We start from the raw sequence: 16833 nt of genomic DNA, 5'->3' as shown, positions 1-16833 counted from the left end.
GGACCTCTCTGAATCACACCGTTACCTTCCTCCTCGTGCATCTGCTCGGAGTCCTTGCTGACTGCAGCTACATAAAGCCCACCTGAGCTGCCCAGAGCCAGCCTTAGAGCATCCTCCAGCCACCACAATTCACAGCCTACATGCTGCCGTGGAATTAGGCTCGGTGTGAGGAAGATCAAGTTCCTTTAAGTCTACGTGCTATAAATTCCTCCTCAGGAACGCCACAGTAGCGTTTTACTACGCTGCCGGTGCGAGAAATTAAAAAAAGAAAAAGATTAAGATAAACGCTAATTAAGCATGAGAAGGAGCACGCACGATGTCATAATCCTCCCCGTGCCACGTGTCTGCGTCTCAAGCAGCGAGAAATAAACAGAGGAAGCCCGCTGCAGCTCGTCTGCTAACGGAGCGTGCAAACACACCCCGTGCCCGATGTGTCTGCAGTGCCAGGACCCCAGCTTGGGCAAGGGGACACTTCCACTCCCAGTTTTTTTTTTGGAGGGAGCAGGGAGCTGGCAGTGCAGGCAGGGCATCAGCCTGCAGTGATGGGGACACCGGTGCAGTGATGGGAACACTGTCACAGTGCCACGGGCAGGCAGTGATGGAGGACTTAGTGCAGAGCCCGTCCCGTTGCCTTCCTCTTGCAGACGGAGACCTGTGCTGGCATGCCCCGAGTCGCCCAGTGAGCCCTGGGAGGAGCTGGGAGCACTGGGAACCCGGCGAACTGGCTGTGATGTGCTGGACCTGAGTGTGCCATGGATAATGGGAGAGCTCCCCTCTTCCCTGTGCACATCACAGGCTCGCCTCTTCCTGCATCAAGTCTTCCCCAAATTCATCCCTTCCGGCTTTTCAGCTCGCGTCGGCGTGGAAGCTTAGTTTTAATTTTAAGCCAAATAAGCACGATTGTATCTATTTCCCCGAAGATGATAAGGCACATCGCAGGCTGGATTTGCAATCTTACTACTTCATTTATTTAGGCCTTCTTGGAAAACAGATAAGCTCGCACATCCAAAGGCTGCGAGCACGCCAGCACTTTATCACAATGATGCCTCTGTCTTTTCATGAAGAACTGGAAATGCTCAAATTATTAACTATCAAAGCAGAACACTTTAGAAATGATAGAATGCCACAGAAATTGTAAAGGAAAGCAGATCAGTTGTCTGGAAATCTCCCAACAGCTAATACGCTCAAATTGTAATCTAAATGTCTTTTTGTTTTGAATTGTCTGGGATTAGGGTTGGGAAAAGACTCAATTATTCTACTCAAACTCTTCTGAATTATTTATGAAAACTAAATAAAGGATAAATTGGGCACTGATGAACTGAGGACCTGGCGGTGAAGAGAAAGTTGTGTACCAGAAAACAAGCAATTTTCCCTCAATAGCACTGTTTACTGTTTCTTCCCCTTCTGCAGGAACTGACAATTTGTCTCGGGGGCCGCTGCCACCCGCCCCGTGCCGGGGACAGGCCACACGGTCACGTCAGTGCCTCGGGCACCTGAGCTGCCACAGCCTTTCCCAGGGACGGACCTGCTCTGCTTCAGCTCCATTGCCAAGGCTTGTCCGTGTCCCTACAAGCCTCCAAATGATCCGTGGTGCTCACTTTTCCCTGGCAGGACAAGCCCACATCGCCTGCCTCGGTTATTTCCCCGTCCCCTCAGCCCAGCAGGGCACGGTGCTGGGCTGGCAGCCAGGCCCGGAGGTGCAGGACCACGAGAAGTCGCCGTGGCACAGAAGCCATCACGTTTCCCATGGGTATGTTCGTATTTGTTGTTACTTCTGAAGTCTGCTGTAGTGAAGCAACAACAATATTGATCTTCCTCCTCAAAAAAAAACCAAACCCTAACTTAATTGGAAATAACAGATCCTCTGATTTCAGCATCCTTGTTTTTCACTTCACATCAGACCAGGTTGGGAAGAGTGGTCCTCTGGTTGTGGCAGAGACCTGGAAGGCAGGAGTGGGACTCAGATCCTCCCTCAGCACAGCATCCCATGCACGGCCGCCAAACCCCACAGAGGACCTGGGTCTCCATCCACCACAAGCCTTGATCCAACGGTGCCTGCGCCCCAAAACATCAGGACGGCACAGGGCGATGAGCACCCTGCCACGCACCAGGAACCACGGTGCTGCCATCCCGGCCTCACCAACGGAGCCTCCTCCTGCCTGGAGCCCTGAAAGCCGCCACCACAGGTCACCCCGTGACAAATTGGTGTCCCCAGACACCCCCTTTCAGCCCAGGACTGGGCTCGCCGTGCTGAGCACCCCGCTGCTGCGCTGCTCCCAGGCGGCTCCATGACCACGAGCGCATTCCTCCTGCGGCTCCTGCCACTTCACAGCCTCCTCTGCCCATCGGCCCCATCTCCGCGCCTCTTCACTACCTTTCTGTGAAATCCCTGCATCGATTTCAAGGTTCTCTGACTCACTCACAAACCCCTCTAATAAAGTGGGCCACCACTCTCGCCGCTCTTCAGCTTCCACTTCCCGCGCTCTCCCGAGGGCTGTGCTTTCACAGCGACTGCTCGGCGGGGCTGAGGCTGCCAATTATCCCGTTAGCCCCAAATACCAACCCCAAAACATCAGATTCAGATCCTTTAGTAACTGCTTTCCACTTGTATGAAATCAGCTTCTGGGCGAGAGCCAAGAAGCTGAATCTGTTTTGGTCTTTAAATCTAAACTAAAGAAACACTCGTCTAGCGCTGCTTTTAATTAGCTTTGAGAACTGCAACGAGCCCGGGGACAGCGCAGGGTCCTGCGCGGACTATGGCAGCCCTTGCACGGGCTGTGTTTAGGCACACAAACGTTTGTATCCCCAGAAAGTTTCTGTAATAATAAAATCTCTCCGAAGTGCTTCACACTGCAGAGCAGGGGTAGGAAATGAAGAGAAATTAAGCCCATCCCTCAAAATCGGGTGCATGTGGAAAAGCACAACGTGCGTGCTGGCGAGACAGCAGGCTGGAGAGGTGGGAATCGCACGGCCCCAGCCTGTCTGAAATCACACGTTTGATATCTCTTCCCTTTTACAAACTAAATTATCTGAGATCCTCCCCGACACCCTTGCATCTGCACAGCCCGCCGGGCTCTCCAAGCGCCGCTCCAAGCAGAATTTCTTCTGCGGTTGTGCAGTGATGGTTCGCAGCATGAAGGACAGGGGAGTGGCTTCCAAAAAGCCCAGATGACAGATTTTCTGCAGGTTTTGGTCCAACAACTTTCCTTCCTCCTGGCCAACGTCCCCCCCAGCCACCGTCCCCTTCTCCAGCACCTTTCTGCCCCAGGGAAGGCTGCGCAGGTCCCTCCCGCTGCCTTGCAGGGTTTTTCTCCTCCTTCCCAGCCAGCTCTATTAGCCCTTCATTCTTTCAAGCATAAAATTGTTTGTTGTAGCTCATGAGTCACAAGGATTTTTAGAGAAAGAGAAAACAATGAGAACAATGGGAGCCCTGGGAATATTTTTTGGTTGGACAAACTGTCTTCGTATCAGCTGGAGCCAGCACCTACGTGGGACCAGCCCGTGGCAGCCCACCCAGCTCACCCAAGGCTCATCTCCCAGGCATTTTGTCACATTTTTCTAGCCCATTTCAAAATAAGCCAAGCAGCAATATGCAGTAGCAGGGCTAAGGAACATGGCAATGCCTGGTGTGTGTTTGTAAGCAGCGATACTATCTGCCTGTGGGGAGAAAAATACTCACTCTCGTGTTCATTTGGGAGCCAGTCTGCTATCTCTTAATCTAGTCTTGTTTCCTCTTGAAATGCTGAATGTTAAAGATTCAATGAACAACAGAATTTAAAATAGGAACAAGAAGCATTTTTGTCCTGCCCTTCTCAGCATTCAGAAGACAATGGTATTAATCTGCTATAACCATGTTGGCTTGGGAAAAGTGACAAAGACACTGCAGTCAAACCTTTCAACAGAGACCTATTTTCTCTTAATCCAGCACAGTAAAAGTATGTCCGGTCTTACTTGGCCATATGGTCCCTTATAAAAGCCTTTCTCAATGCATGGAGAGCCCAGGGACTAAATTCACATTGGCCTGTAGCAGCACATACCTATTGCAGTGGGGAAAAAATAAATAAAACAAACACAGAAAGAACTAGTGAGATGACAATTACTTTCTAGAAGGGAAACAGTATCAAGTTGAGGATGCTTTAAAAGAGTTAAATCCTTGGAAAGAGATATAAAAAACATCCTTCAAAACACGGAAGTAATATCTAAACAAGGAAAGCAGAAAATAACGTAAATTGTATAAATTTGTGGTTTGCCCCTCATCGTGAACAGGGCGTGCAGCTGCGGTCCCATAACCTCGAAAAGGACCAGACAGAAGCGGAGGTGAGGAGCCCAGCACCTGCACGAGGAGGGCTGGGATGGGGCTGAGGGGCTGTGAGGCAGAGGGTTACACCATGATGCAGGTAGTTCTTCCTCCACAAAATATTCTGGCTGTGCAGCCCGGTGCAGGGCAGCATTTTGGATCCCGAGCAATTCAGAAGCTCATGACTAACCTCCTGGCTAATGCCCTGGCTCAGATGGAGCATCCAAAGGAGGCCCCGGGCCGCAGATGGCTGGGAGCTGGAGGATGCAACCAGCCAGCATCACTGCACACTTGCCTTGTCCCTGTGTTCCCTCCTCAGACACCAACAACCGCTCCCTGACTGACAACAACTGCAGGTGCCAGGAGCTGCCCGTGTCCGTCCCCATCCTGTGGGCCTCCTGACCCAAAATGTCCTCCACCAGCAGCCCCTCAGGCCCGGGGCTGTCACCTCGGCACGGCCTCGCAGAGCCCGGTGTCTGGGCCCCGTCAGAGGCCTGTGACACACGCAGATAAATATAATCACCCTCCCTGGCACCGGCCCCCAGCGCGGATGTTTACAAACAGCTCAGTACTTTTCCACGTTAAGAAGCTTGTTTTTCCAGATGCCTCGTATCGGGTGGTTTTTAATGTGCATAGTTAATCCCTTCTCGCCGAGTCTTTCATAATAAACATCACCCCCTGACCCGGCTAATAACTATGTAACATTAATGCTTTTGAGTTTTTTATCTCCTGCGCATGTTGGCAGGGGAATGCAGATGGCAGCTCGGCGCCAGCCCGCTCGCAGGGACCGAGGACACAACTTTGTGAGGGACAGGAGAGGCTGGAGATGACCCCGCTCCCTCCCCAGCCTGTCCCACGGCATCACTGCCCCCTGGACTGCCTGCACTTGGGAGCTGGCAGCATGCAGAAGTGCCATCAGTCGTTGTAAAGCTACCAGCCAGGTGTAGCCGAGTCTGAGTTACTGCTTGAAAAGGCCGCACCATCCCCAAAATGTCCAGGGCAGACTCCCTGGCAGGCTCTGATGCCCAACAGTGGGTTCAGCACGCTTTCCACGTTACCCTCTTGTGCTTTCCATCCTCAGTGTGATAATGAAGTGGTCCACATGAAGCAGGTTTGGCAGTGGTGTGCTTTCTGTTTTGCACTTCTCCGTACTTGCCATACACGATGGCCACCCTGCTCCATGCCGAACCCCGCCAAGCTGCTGTATCCAGACGTGTTTCCCCACAGAAGGAGCCCAGGCATGGCTGTAGGCCCATGGGTCACGGCAGGACTTGGGGCAGACGTGGAAGGGTTTGTGAGAAGCTGTCCCAGAAGAAATCCACAAAGCCACGCTCACTGTGGAGACCTCCAAGCTGCACACAGCGACGTGCCTCATCCCTGTCGTGCAGGGCAGGCGATGCTGTGCCAAACCCTTGGCTCTCCGGCCTGGCTTTTGGGTCTCACCTGGAGCTGAACCCAAGCAGCACCAGGCCCCGTGGCCTCAGGGAAGATGCAGGAGACGGGACTGGAGCTGAGATCTGCGTGGCTCACATCTGCTTGGGGTCCCACCATGCTTTTGTAGAAGACGGCTTGTCAGCCTCAGCCTCGTGGCCAAAGTCCAGCCTGAGGCACCGCACATCGTGCCCCAAAGTCCCCTGTGGTTTCCATTCCGAAATGCCACCGTGGCTCGCTCTGCCCCGCTGTCAGGCAGCCTCCCGCAGGTGCCAGGCTGAGCTTGGCTCCACGGCTGAGGTTCACCAAGACGTGTGTCCCCATGTAGGCCCCTGACCTGACATTGTCCTGGGCAAAACTGCAGAGCGGCAAAAATTGGGTCTGAATGCCTTCCGCCAGGCCCAGGAGCATTTCAGATTTATATCCAGCAACTTCAGCAGCAGCCGGGTGAGCTCCCAGACGGCTGGTAGGCACAATTCATACACCCATCACTCATTTCAGGAGGCACATCTACAACCAAAAATTTACATTCCTAACCCTCACGTGCGACTGTCCAACAGCCTGTCAGCAGGCAGTGACATCTGTATGTCTGACTCTTTGTTATCTGAGTGTTTCCAATTACCTCAGCTGGTAATAACAGCTCCTCAGCTCTCCTCCTTACTCAAGGCACAAGCAACCTGGACTTTTTAAAGTCTCTGTCCAATGCCAACAACACACGAGATACATCAATGTAAATCTGCCACAGCGATAAGAACTAAGTGCAGCTATAACTCAGGCGGTGACCACAGGAAAACCTCAAAATCTCTGCTCAGCTTGATGCAAACTGAGGATGTTATAGAGGTTTGTGCTCACCGGGCCACAGTCCCAGGAGATGAGCAGCGTGGGGGCTCGAGAAGAGACCTGCAGCCTGTGCTATGGGAGTATGCAAGAAGGTACCAGACAAGCCCGCTTCACCCTCATCTAAACTTAGCTCTGTTTGGACACGGGTCCAGACGACGGGGAATGCACCAACATCACTCTGGCTTTGCTCACACTGCTCTGGGAATGACGATGACCACCGCCAAACAGTGCAGTTGCTACAACAGCAGCTCGTGCTTGGTATAGTTTCCACATCTGTTGGAGATGTATCCCAAAGCCACGCGAGGGAAAGCAGGGCACAGCTGGAACGGGATCCAGGTGGGTACCCAAAGCTGGGAAGCTCAGCACGTGGCCAGTCCGACCCCGCAGGGCCTCCCAGTCCCTCCAAACCTCCCCTCTCCCCACCTGCATCAGCAGGAATCCCCCTGGGGACCATGGTCCTGATGGGCTGGGCACAGGGACCCCCACCCTCCACCTGAGCATCCTCCAGGTACCTCCGACTGCTCCCTCCAGTGCCCAGCCCGAGCGCCGCAGCGCGGTCTGTGGCTTCTCAGAGGATGGTCTGAGCAGCCAAAACCCCTGCGTACCTCAGAGGGCTTCTTCTCCTTCTGCCGGGACCAGTTGGATTTGGTATTTGGAAGTTTGGAGCATCTGGACGCAGACGTGGTGTGACCTGCAAGGAGGCAAAGGAGACATTACCTCAAAAACAGAGCAAGTTTTATTGGTATCTTTGCCACTGCCACTACTACAGCCTCAGCCAATGCTTTGGGTCAATGCTAAGAGGGGATAACACCTTGACGTGGCATTATTCTTGTGCACAGCTCAGGGTACCTCACCAAAACAGATTGACATCACTTTTCTGCTGTTACAGGTGATGAAATAAAGGCCCCTGAGATTTAAGAAAGCTGTGGTCAAGGGCAGACATCATGCAAAGTCCTAAGAATGAATGGCTTCCCCAGGGGAATGAGCCCGGGCTTAACCCTCCTGAAATCAGGTATCTACTGGAATCAGAAATTAAGGAAGTAGGAGTAAAATGCTCAAAGTGAAGCAGCTGAACTGCTCGAGGACTTCAGGCTCCATGGTAAAAAAACACTGACCGCATGGATGAAACTTCCCTGCCAGTGCCAGCACTAATAACTTCCACGCCTGCGTGCGGTTCAGCAGCCCCCTCTGCACCTCATGGAAGCCACACAACAGTACGCACTTCAGTAGTAAGAGAGTATTTGCTTTGGGATTTGGGATTACTTTACTCTGGGATTATTATGAATGGCCTCTCATTATCCTGACTCGAGCAGTGTTACCACCACCGCTGCCACCTCCACAAGGCAAACGCTGCTGAAGCTGAAACGCGACGGGAGCACTGTGTTATTAATTTGTGTTTCCAGCTCATAGGTGTTACTATCACTACTACTACCAGCAAAAAAGGAAAAAGCTATCTGTGTTTGGTAATACTAAATAACAAACCAACGACTGAAAGATTTTGTGTCCACCCCTGACCCCTGCTTTCTTATATATGTGTGATAAAACCAAGACCTGAGCTCATGGTGTCAATTGTTCCCAAAGGACAACTGGTTTCTGGCCGCGGGGTCAGGTTAGATGCCACTGAAGAGGGCTCCACATAAACGCAGGCTGTTTTATGCCAGTATGCCAGGGGACTGGGTAGGCAAAGGACAGAGCAGAAAGCCCTAAGCTGTAACCGCTGGGAAAGCTGCTTTACTCGGCGAGTTGCTCCAAGCATTGCAGAGGCAAACTCTGAGTTTACACTGACAGATCGAGGCACTAATTCCCACTTTGCCCCCTCTTTTCAAGCTAGATGTGGCTACAGCTATGCAGACTTAGATAACGTGTCACCGCCATCCTCTCCTGGCAGAGGCACAGAGAAGGAGGTCGTCATTTTGCTGACAATTATCCTGCGGGAGAGCATTCACCAACAGCTTAGCCCTCACCTGCAGCACGAACATCCAGCCCCAGCGGAGGGAAGGCCACGCTGCTTAATACCACACTGAACCATGCCTTAACCCTAAACAGCACAGAAGCAAAGGCAGCTCCGTTTGGTAAACTGCTTAGCTCCTGGGGATTAGGGGATGGCAAGTTTGGAGCGGGGCTTCCAAAGGGAGCCCCCTGAGCCGAAGATGTTTGGTGTCACAGGAGCTGAGGGCTGCTGCTGGCGTGCACCCGGAGCCTGAAGCATTTCCCATCCCAGCCCCACCACCACGTCGGTGGCAGCAGCTCCCATCCCGCGGCCCCAGCTGGTGCTGGCAGCACAAGCTGGGCTCACTCAGACCGTGGTTTTTGGCTAAAGCTGTGGGAAGCAGAGCCAAACCCAGCAAGATCAGCCTTTCCGTAACCCCCTGTAATCTCCCCATCATCCTGTTAGGAGCAGGCCCGGGAGTTGGGTGTCTTTAGCACAGTCCCTTTGGCTCGCGGATGTTCCTGCAGCCAGATCCTGTAAAGTGTGGAGAGCAAATTCCCAGCACGGCCCGGATGAAATTACTGTGACATTCGCGAGAAACCAAGAACAACGAGCAGGGAACTACAGCGACTAGACAAGGGATTATACTCGTGTCTCGAGGGTGCTGCACAGCCGAGGCACTGCGGTATTTCTGCAGTGGGTGAAACCCTGAAATAAGTGGGAGAGGAAAGCGCTCTATTTATAGCCAAAATTCAGCACATTTGCACATGTTTATTGTTGAGCACATGCTTCTGCACTCCCTGAATGAGGATGAAGTGAGGTATATGTTTAAAAGCAAGCGTGGGCTTGCAAGCTCTGCTGGCTTGAGCCCTATCCCTTTTCCCACATCACTCCTCAGCTCACCAGGGAAGAGGAAAGCTCTGGTTTCACCCTGACCCTAGCAAAAACTTCCCTTTCCCCCAGTTCAGCTCAGCCAGGAGCTGACTGTGCTCGGGATGCAGCACACACGCAAGGACAACTTGTCTACGGAGGGCTTTTGCTCCGTCTGCAGATCTGCGCTCAGCAGCGTCTGCAGCTCTCCCTCACCCAAACTCCTCGCACGAGGGAGACACTTCCATCAGCTCGGAGGAGCCCACAGCCAGACATTTAAATTGGTATCAGCTTGTCGTACATCAGGGCTGCATTTCTGACAAACCCAACCCCGCGCACAATTCATTGCGCGGCGACTTCCCAGCAAATGCAGTTTCCTCGACTCCTCGCCAAGTAATTATTCCGCCGCTCTCCCTGCTGGAGGTGAATCACTTAGTTAGCTCGTTCAAAGCCTTGAATTAAAGGTCTTACTGTCAGTGGTGTCGGAGTTATCACTGCTGATCGAGTACTTTCGGCGTTTTTCTTCCATCTGCAACAGAAAGAAATGGCACGTTACGCTTCGTGGCCAGGACCCTCACCCATACCCGCTCACCGCCGCTCCCGACACCCACACGCCGCGCTGTCCCGACACCTACCCCCACGACAGAGCACCCGGGGGCTTAAGGAAGGAAGCAAGCAACCCTCAGAGGGCTTTTATTGTTAAACATCGAGGGCGTGAGCGTTTCTGCACCAGCCCTCCCTGCTTCCAGGAGGCAGAAGGGGCCTGGCGCCGTCCCGCCAGCAGATCTGGGCTGCGCATTTCAGAAGCGCACCGACGCTAGAATGGAAACTCTGCGCACTCTGAGTATGTCTGCAGGGGAAAGTCCGAGCATCACTGAATTCTAGAGGACCCCTGTGCGCAATGAGGCCGGGGTTTTACCCTCTGAGTCATCTTCCCACTCGGGCGGTATCAGCTTTTCAGACGGCTGGTGCATCCGCCGCGCAGCCAGCACGCTAGCGCAGCCCAAAGCACGCTTCCCACAGCTCAGACCGCCTCTGCCTCCTCCAGCACCACGGGGCAAGCCCCAGCTCCAGCCACAACTTTGCTGTCCTAGAGACAAAGCCACAGCATCCGGCACTGCCGCAGGAGGAGGAGGAGGAGGAGGAGAAGGGACCCGCTTGAAGCTCGGCCACCGGTTGGCTTTGTGGCTTTGAGAAGTGCCTGAAATCAGCAAGGTTCCCCCGAGCTCACCCCTCGGGAATTGGGCAGAACCGAGAGGCAAGGACCTGTTCTAGCAGGTGCTTGAAAAAAAAGAGGGAAAAATAAAGAAAGAAAAAAGAGGTTGAAAACTTTTCAAGACTTTTACTAGGGTTGACCAGGTGGGGGTCGGTGCGACCCCAGCTCCCCAGCAGGACTGTGAGCACTGCGGGTGGAAGCACTACGCACGGACAGAGCCACTCAGCAACAGGCTGGAAGCTAAAATCCACCTGCACTACACAAAGTTAATCCCACAAAAATCATCCCGATACTTTCTGAGATGTTCTGTAAGAATCTGAGGCACATACACCACCGCTTCCCAAATATTAAGAGGGAACAACAACAAATGGGGTTCAGCAGCAGTAGAAATTAGCAGCAGGGCAGCTGGAGCACGCCATGCCCCCAAACAAGTGGAAAAGTCCCACTGCCTTGGAGCTCCCAGGTAGTTAAGCACATAAAACTCTCCCAGCGCCTGCATTTGACAACATACGTGCTGTGTTTTATCACACCATTAGAAGGGATAATACTACGAAGTATCATAAACATTTTAACCATCGGTGTTGTTGTAAGGCATTGCCCTGTCAAAACATGATTAAAAACGTTCCCTGAGACTATGGCAATACCAATACTTTCCTCCAGCGATTCCAGGGGAAGCAGATGTTATTAAACCAGCCTCCTTCCAAGTAGCCGGTAGATTTTTGCTTGGGGAAAATTAGACTGAAGGCAGATTTAACTGCAGGTTGCTTGCTTGTAGTGGAAATTCTACCTGAGCACTTGAGACTGGTTCCCACTGGTTTGATGGAGCCGTGCGCTCATCGGCTGAAGGTGCTGGTCACTGAGATCACACACACCAAAGCCAGCGGGGAAAAAAGGATCACCTGAGCCCTTCCCAGGGTTTTCCACCTTTGGCTTTATAGTAACAGTGCCATCGGCATCACTGTCCGTCCCCAGGAAGAAAAAGGGGCACAGTCAATTCCCAGCGGGGTGGCGGGGTGCTGGGGTCACTTTGGGCTCTGTGGCATTTCTGGGAAGATGCACTAATCACCCCTTTAATTGAACTTGGACCCTGTGTCCTGCTCCTGCCCTACTCCTACCTCCCCAGCACCCTTGTACAACACTGCTGTAGGGCATCACAAGTTTGTATCCACATGCAGAAGTGGTTTGCATTGCAAGCAAACAGCGGCTCCTCTGCAGTAAATCATTTTGCCCCCGCTTGAGAGCCTCCAAGGCAGCACCCTCTTGAAACTGAATTTCAATTGCTCTGACTGAAATCCTGGCTTGAGCAAAGTATGGGCATCACCGAAACACAGAGACAGCCTGGGTAGGGGCCGGCACAGGGTGGCACAGCAGGGACACGGGGGCACAGCAGGGGCTCCCTCGGTGCCTGCAGGAAGGCGAATTTGTGCCCCAAACCACGGGGCTCCACCAGACCTCGCCAGAAAATGGTTAACTCCCAGGCAGCGCTAAGGAGATGCTGTTTCCTGAAGGACTCATCTTCTTGAGCCCGCCAAACAGTAGTAAACTGCACGGTACTTAACGGAGGAATTTACTGTAGAAGAAGGGGAATTGGGCAATTTCCCCAGCTGGAGCTCGGGGCTATGCAGCAGGGGGGGGGCGGCTGGGTGCCCGCCCTGCCCTCGCAGCACCCCCTTGGCCATTCAAAGTCTCCACCAAATGTACTCTCTGGGCCAAAACGCATCCTCCGTTTACGTTAGAGGCCATCACTTCACCTTTAACTGACCCATTCCCCACATGGCATCATTATTAAAGCCATAAACAAATTCCAAAAAAATTTGTAATACTTCGAAAAGGTCGCAGTTAGGTCAAACTTGGCCCAAAATCCAGCTTTTACGCAGCCAGAAACCAAGAGAAAGGTTTCTATGTATGCTCGCTTAAAAAAAATTCAAATAGAAACAGATGTGGGTTTCTTTTATAAACAAATGAACATCCCCCTGAAGTGTCTGCAACTCCGACTGCGTCCGCCTAATGCCTGGAAACCCGAAAATGGAATTGATTGCGAACTAACACATGCTCAGCACCGCCTTTGTTCAAGCTGAAAAAGGCAGATAAATGCTAAACCCAGCACCAGGATGGCCTTCCATCAGCCCAAACAAATTTAAATCACCGGGGCCTTGCACAGATTGGCCTCAGGATGGGTGGCAGGATTGGGCAGCCCTAAGGGTCGGGCAGGGCCAGCCTCAACCACAACCTCCAACTTCCCCGGAGGATGCCCAAACTTCCCGCATCCCCTTCCACTTTCCTCCAGGCACAGGCAGGGATGAGGAGAGCTTTTGGAGATGCAGTTTTGCCCAGCGTATGTAAGCAGGGAGAAGCGGAGGCAGACCTGGAGAAGCACCTGCCCCAAAAACCCCAAGCTCCCGGCCATCGCTGCACGGGGCAGCCCTGTGCTGGTACCAGTACCAGCATGCATCCCAAATGGTTTGGGTGGGCTCCTCGCCTCCTACAAGCCTCTTCCACTATCCTCATGCTCAGGGGAACCCACTGGTGTTTCCCAGCTCCCTGCCAAGCTTTAGCCCACGTGGGGCTGGGAGCTGCTGGTGGCACCGTGGGTCAGCGGGGGGACGGCTCTGAAGCGGGGAAACGAGCAAGGGAAATCCACACACACCCACAACCACCGCTCCCACGGGGACCACGGCATGGAAATCTGCACAAGCTGCAGTAAAAGGAGCGTTCGGTCAGCAGCCCATCCGCGTGCTGAGGGATGCCCCGTGCCCCCCGCCCCGCGACCTCTCGCTCGGTGCCAGTTGAGCAACGCCGGCTGAATTCTGCGCGCTGTTTGTGAGCTGCAATGAGACTGCAGAAAACCACTTCCCTGTTTGTTCTTCCAGCACAGAAATAGGAACACAAACAGAAAATAGTGCCCCCAGCGGCACGCGCGCCCTCCGTCCAGCCCCGGACCGCCGCGTCCCAGTGCGTCCCAGTGCGTCCCAGCGCAGGGCGTGGGTGCCGGGTGGGTGCCGTGGGGCGCTGGGGCCGCTCGGTGACGCTTCCCCTCCGCGTTAACCATTTACTGGCTCTGTCTAGGAAAGGCAGCGGGTTGTTCGAAAGTGCAAGAAGGGAGGAAGAGCAGGAAGGTCCCAGCGGCACGCCGCAGCAGGGCTGTCCTCGCAGCCTGCTCCCAGCAGCAGCTCCTGGCGCCGAGGGTGGCTGCGGGAGGCTGGGGGCGAGCAGCAGCAGCAGCCCCTCGCTGGGGGAGCAGCCCCGCTCTCACGACAGCAGCAGCCGAAACTTTTCAGCCCGAGGATGCGCGCCGGCTGTGCCAGCAGCCCGCCAGCACATTTTGGCGCATAGCCCCCATGTCTCGGGGGAAGCGGAGCTGCTCTTTTCTGAACCTCCCCGGGGTAACCCCGGGGAGAGCAGAAGCGGAAAGCCACGACCCCGGCGGGCAGAAGACGCGCGCTCATGGCAGCGTTCGGGTTGGGGCAGCCTGGCGGGGTGGGAGGCAATTGGGGTGCCCCCGGGGCTCGCCCCCCCATAGCTGCCCCCAAATAAGCGATGCCCCCGTGGCCGCTGCCCCACGCAGCCCAGGTGGAGCGGGGCCGCTCCTCCCCAGCTGCCAGCTCCCTTGGCTGTCTTGGCTCCTGGGGGCACAATTTAACCTCATTTAAATTTAAAACAAAACAAGCCCTCGTTTACTTCCTGTGCTTTGCCTTTTTCCAAATCTAGCAGGGGATTTTTTTTCTTTTTTTCTTTTCTTTTTCTTTATTGCTCACATTTATAACTTTCCTTTCCTTTTCTGACTTGTTACCCTCTAATTACCCATCCTCTCTGCAGCAAGCCCGGACGCATCGCAGGTAACCGGGGAGGTTACGGCGGGCACCCAGGGCCACCCCTGCCTTCGTGCAGGACCGCGTGGGGCACGGCGTGCAGCCGGAGCCCCCTCCTGCAGCTCTCGGGGCATCCACAGCCCCGAGCAGCATCAACAGGAGCCACGGGCACTCAGCTTCGCAGGAGACACCCGGAGGAAGCCGAAGACCTGTCCTCAGTAAGCGCCTCCGTTGGAGGATCACCCGTCCACCGACTTTCGGAACTTGGGTGTCAACCACTGCCAGCAGCCACCGATACTCCAACTGAATTTCATCTCCCTGCCTAGAAATCTAGCGCGTCCCCTTCCAATTCTGCGCTGCAAGCCTTCATCTTTAGCGATCAGCCTCAATTTTCCTAGGAAAAACAAATTTAACCTTTGATTTAACCTTTCGGCGAGCTATTTTTACTCCCATCTCCAGCTTATTTTAACCTCGGTAGCCAATAAACGCTTAAAGGTCAAACCCCATTCCTAAGAGCCCGGCTTCACCCCGGGGAGGAAGGCTGAGATCGCTGATTTTTCCGGGGCAGAATCCCCTCTTCCGACCGTCCCAGCGGCAGGAGGGGCCGGGCACGGAACCAGAGGAGGGAAACACCGCTGGGGAGAAGCAGGGGGGGTGTTAAAATACCTCCTGCCTTCCTCAGGATGCTCGGGGATGCTCGGGGATGCCCCCCAGACACAGATGCGCTGCCCCCCGAGCTGGGCATCCTGGTGGCTACCCTGCCTTGGCATCACCGCCCAACTTCAGCGTTGGGGTGAGCGGGGATGGTGGCACAGTATGGCACGGTATGGCACAGTATGGCACGGTATGGCACGGCACGGCATGGTTTGGCACGGCATGGCACGGCTTGGCACGGCATAGCATGGCATAGCATGGTTCAGCACAGCTCAGCACGGCTCGGCACGGCTCGGCGGGCCGGAGGCAGGTGGGGAAAGCTCCGGGGCTGCAGCGGGGCGGCCCCGGGCCCCGTGCGGGATGGAGCCGGCCCCGCCACGCCCCCGGGGCCCCGGCCCCACCGGGCACGGCCCCCGCCGCTGCCGCCCGCCCCCGGGGATGAAGCTGGGAGGTGGAGGAGGAGGAGAAGGAGGAGGAGGGGGGGGGGGGGACGACCCGGGATGATGCCGGGGGGGGGGTGTGGGGTGTGTGGGGGGGTCTGGTCGGGGCCGCGCAGCGCCCTCCCGGAGCCGCGGTGCGCGGGCACGGCGCGGGGCAGGCAGTGCCGCAGTCATTAATTCGGGGAGCGGAGCGGGGCGAGCGGCTGCAAAAGTTGTGTGCGCGCCCCCCCCCCTCCCAAAAAAAAAAAAAAAAAACACAAAAAAATAAACCAAAAAAAAAAAAAAACCACCCCCCACCCCCCCCCCGGACCGGGCGTGCGCAACGCGCAAGGGGGGCGGGGGGGGGGTGTGGGGGGGGGAGGAAAATAATAAAAAATTTTAAAATTGAAAATAAATAAATAAAAAGGGGAGGGGGTGGGAGAAGCGCCCCCCCCCCCCCCCCCCTCCCTCCCAGCAGTGCCCCCTTACCTTTGCCGGCGGCGCCTCCTCCGCCGGGCTCGCCGGGCTCCGGGGGGCTGCGGGCGGGGAGGGGCCGGGGGGGGGGGGGCGGCGGCCGGGGCCGGGGCCGTTCCCGCAGCCCGGGGCCGGGGGAGCCCCCGCGGCCGCTTCACGCCGCTGCCATCGGCGGGGCCGCGCCGTCCGGGGCCCTCCTCGGGAGCGGGCGGCCCCCCCCCGTTACACACTCACTCACACTCACACACACACACGCCCCCCCCCCCAACCCACCCCCCCAACCCCCCCCGGCCCCAACACCGCCGCCGCCGCCGCGATGGCCGCCCCGCCGCCGCCGCCGGGCCCTGCCCGCCCCCTTTCTGTTTCTTTTTCTCGCCCCGGCGGGCGGGGAAGCGACTTTGGGAGCCGGGCACGGGGAGGAGCGGCGGGGCTGCTGCTGCTGCTGCTGCTGCTGCTGCTGCTGCTAACGCTGCCGGTGCTGCTGCTGCTGCTGCTGGTGGTGGTGGCGCCCCCCCCACCCTCCCCAACCCCCTTTCTCCCCTTCCCCTGCCCACCCTCGCCCCCCTCCCGCACCCCTCAATTCCCCCCCGGCTCCGGCTCCGGCTCCAGGTGCGGGCAGCTCCGCTCCCATCCCGGGCCGGGCCGCCCCGCTCCTCACCCCCCCGCCGGCCGCGGGGGCCCCATGGCGCTGCCCGGAGCCCCGCACGCGTCCCGCGGGCACGGCTCGGCTCGGCCCGGCCCCCCCCGCACTCTTTTTTACCTCCTCTTTTTTTTTTTTTTTTCTCTCTCCCCCCCCCCCTTTCCCCTTTTCCCACTTCCACCCCCCCCCCCCTCGGTTCTTTTCCCCTCTCTCCACTCCCCCTCTCTCCCGGCTGTGTGCACAGGCGTACACG

At 55.8% G+C, this 16833-nt stretch overlaps 1 protein-coding gene across 2 annotated transcripts in view; it reads right to left on the bottom strand.

Moving 5' to 3' along the window:
• JADE2 (jade family PHD finger 2) overlaps positions 1-16468 on the bottom strand; it is a 59158-nt gene extending 42690 nt beyond the window's left edge. The window contains exons 1-3 of one of the 2 annotated variants that reach the window (XM_072044638.1): positions 15956-16468; positions 9840-9897; positions 7174-7259 (exon numbers count right to left, since the gene is read on the bottom strand). In XM_072044638.1, the coding sequence (XP_071900739.1) occupies positions 7174-7259; positions 9840-9897 (144 nt within the window). In that variant the 5' untranslated portion in view covers positions 15956-16468. The remainder of the gene's footprint in view (positions 1-7173; positions 7260-9839; positions 9898-15955) is intronic. The other variant, XM_038186316.2, reaches the window with a different exon arrangement.
• Between the last annotated feature and the right edge of the window lie 365 nt (positions 16469-16833).

Source organism: Anas platyrhynchos, chromosome 14 (genome assembly GCF_047663525.1).
Source record: "Anas platyrhynchos isolate ZD024472 breed Pekin duck chromosome 14, IASCAAS_PekinDuck_T2T, whole genome shotgun sequence".
Taxonomy (NCBI): domain Eukaryota; kingdom Metazoa; phylum Chordata; class Aves; order Anseriformes; family Anatidae; genus Anas; species Anas platyrhynchos.
This window is presented reverse-complemented; position numbering and strand designations above follow the sequence as displayed.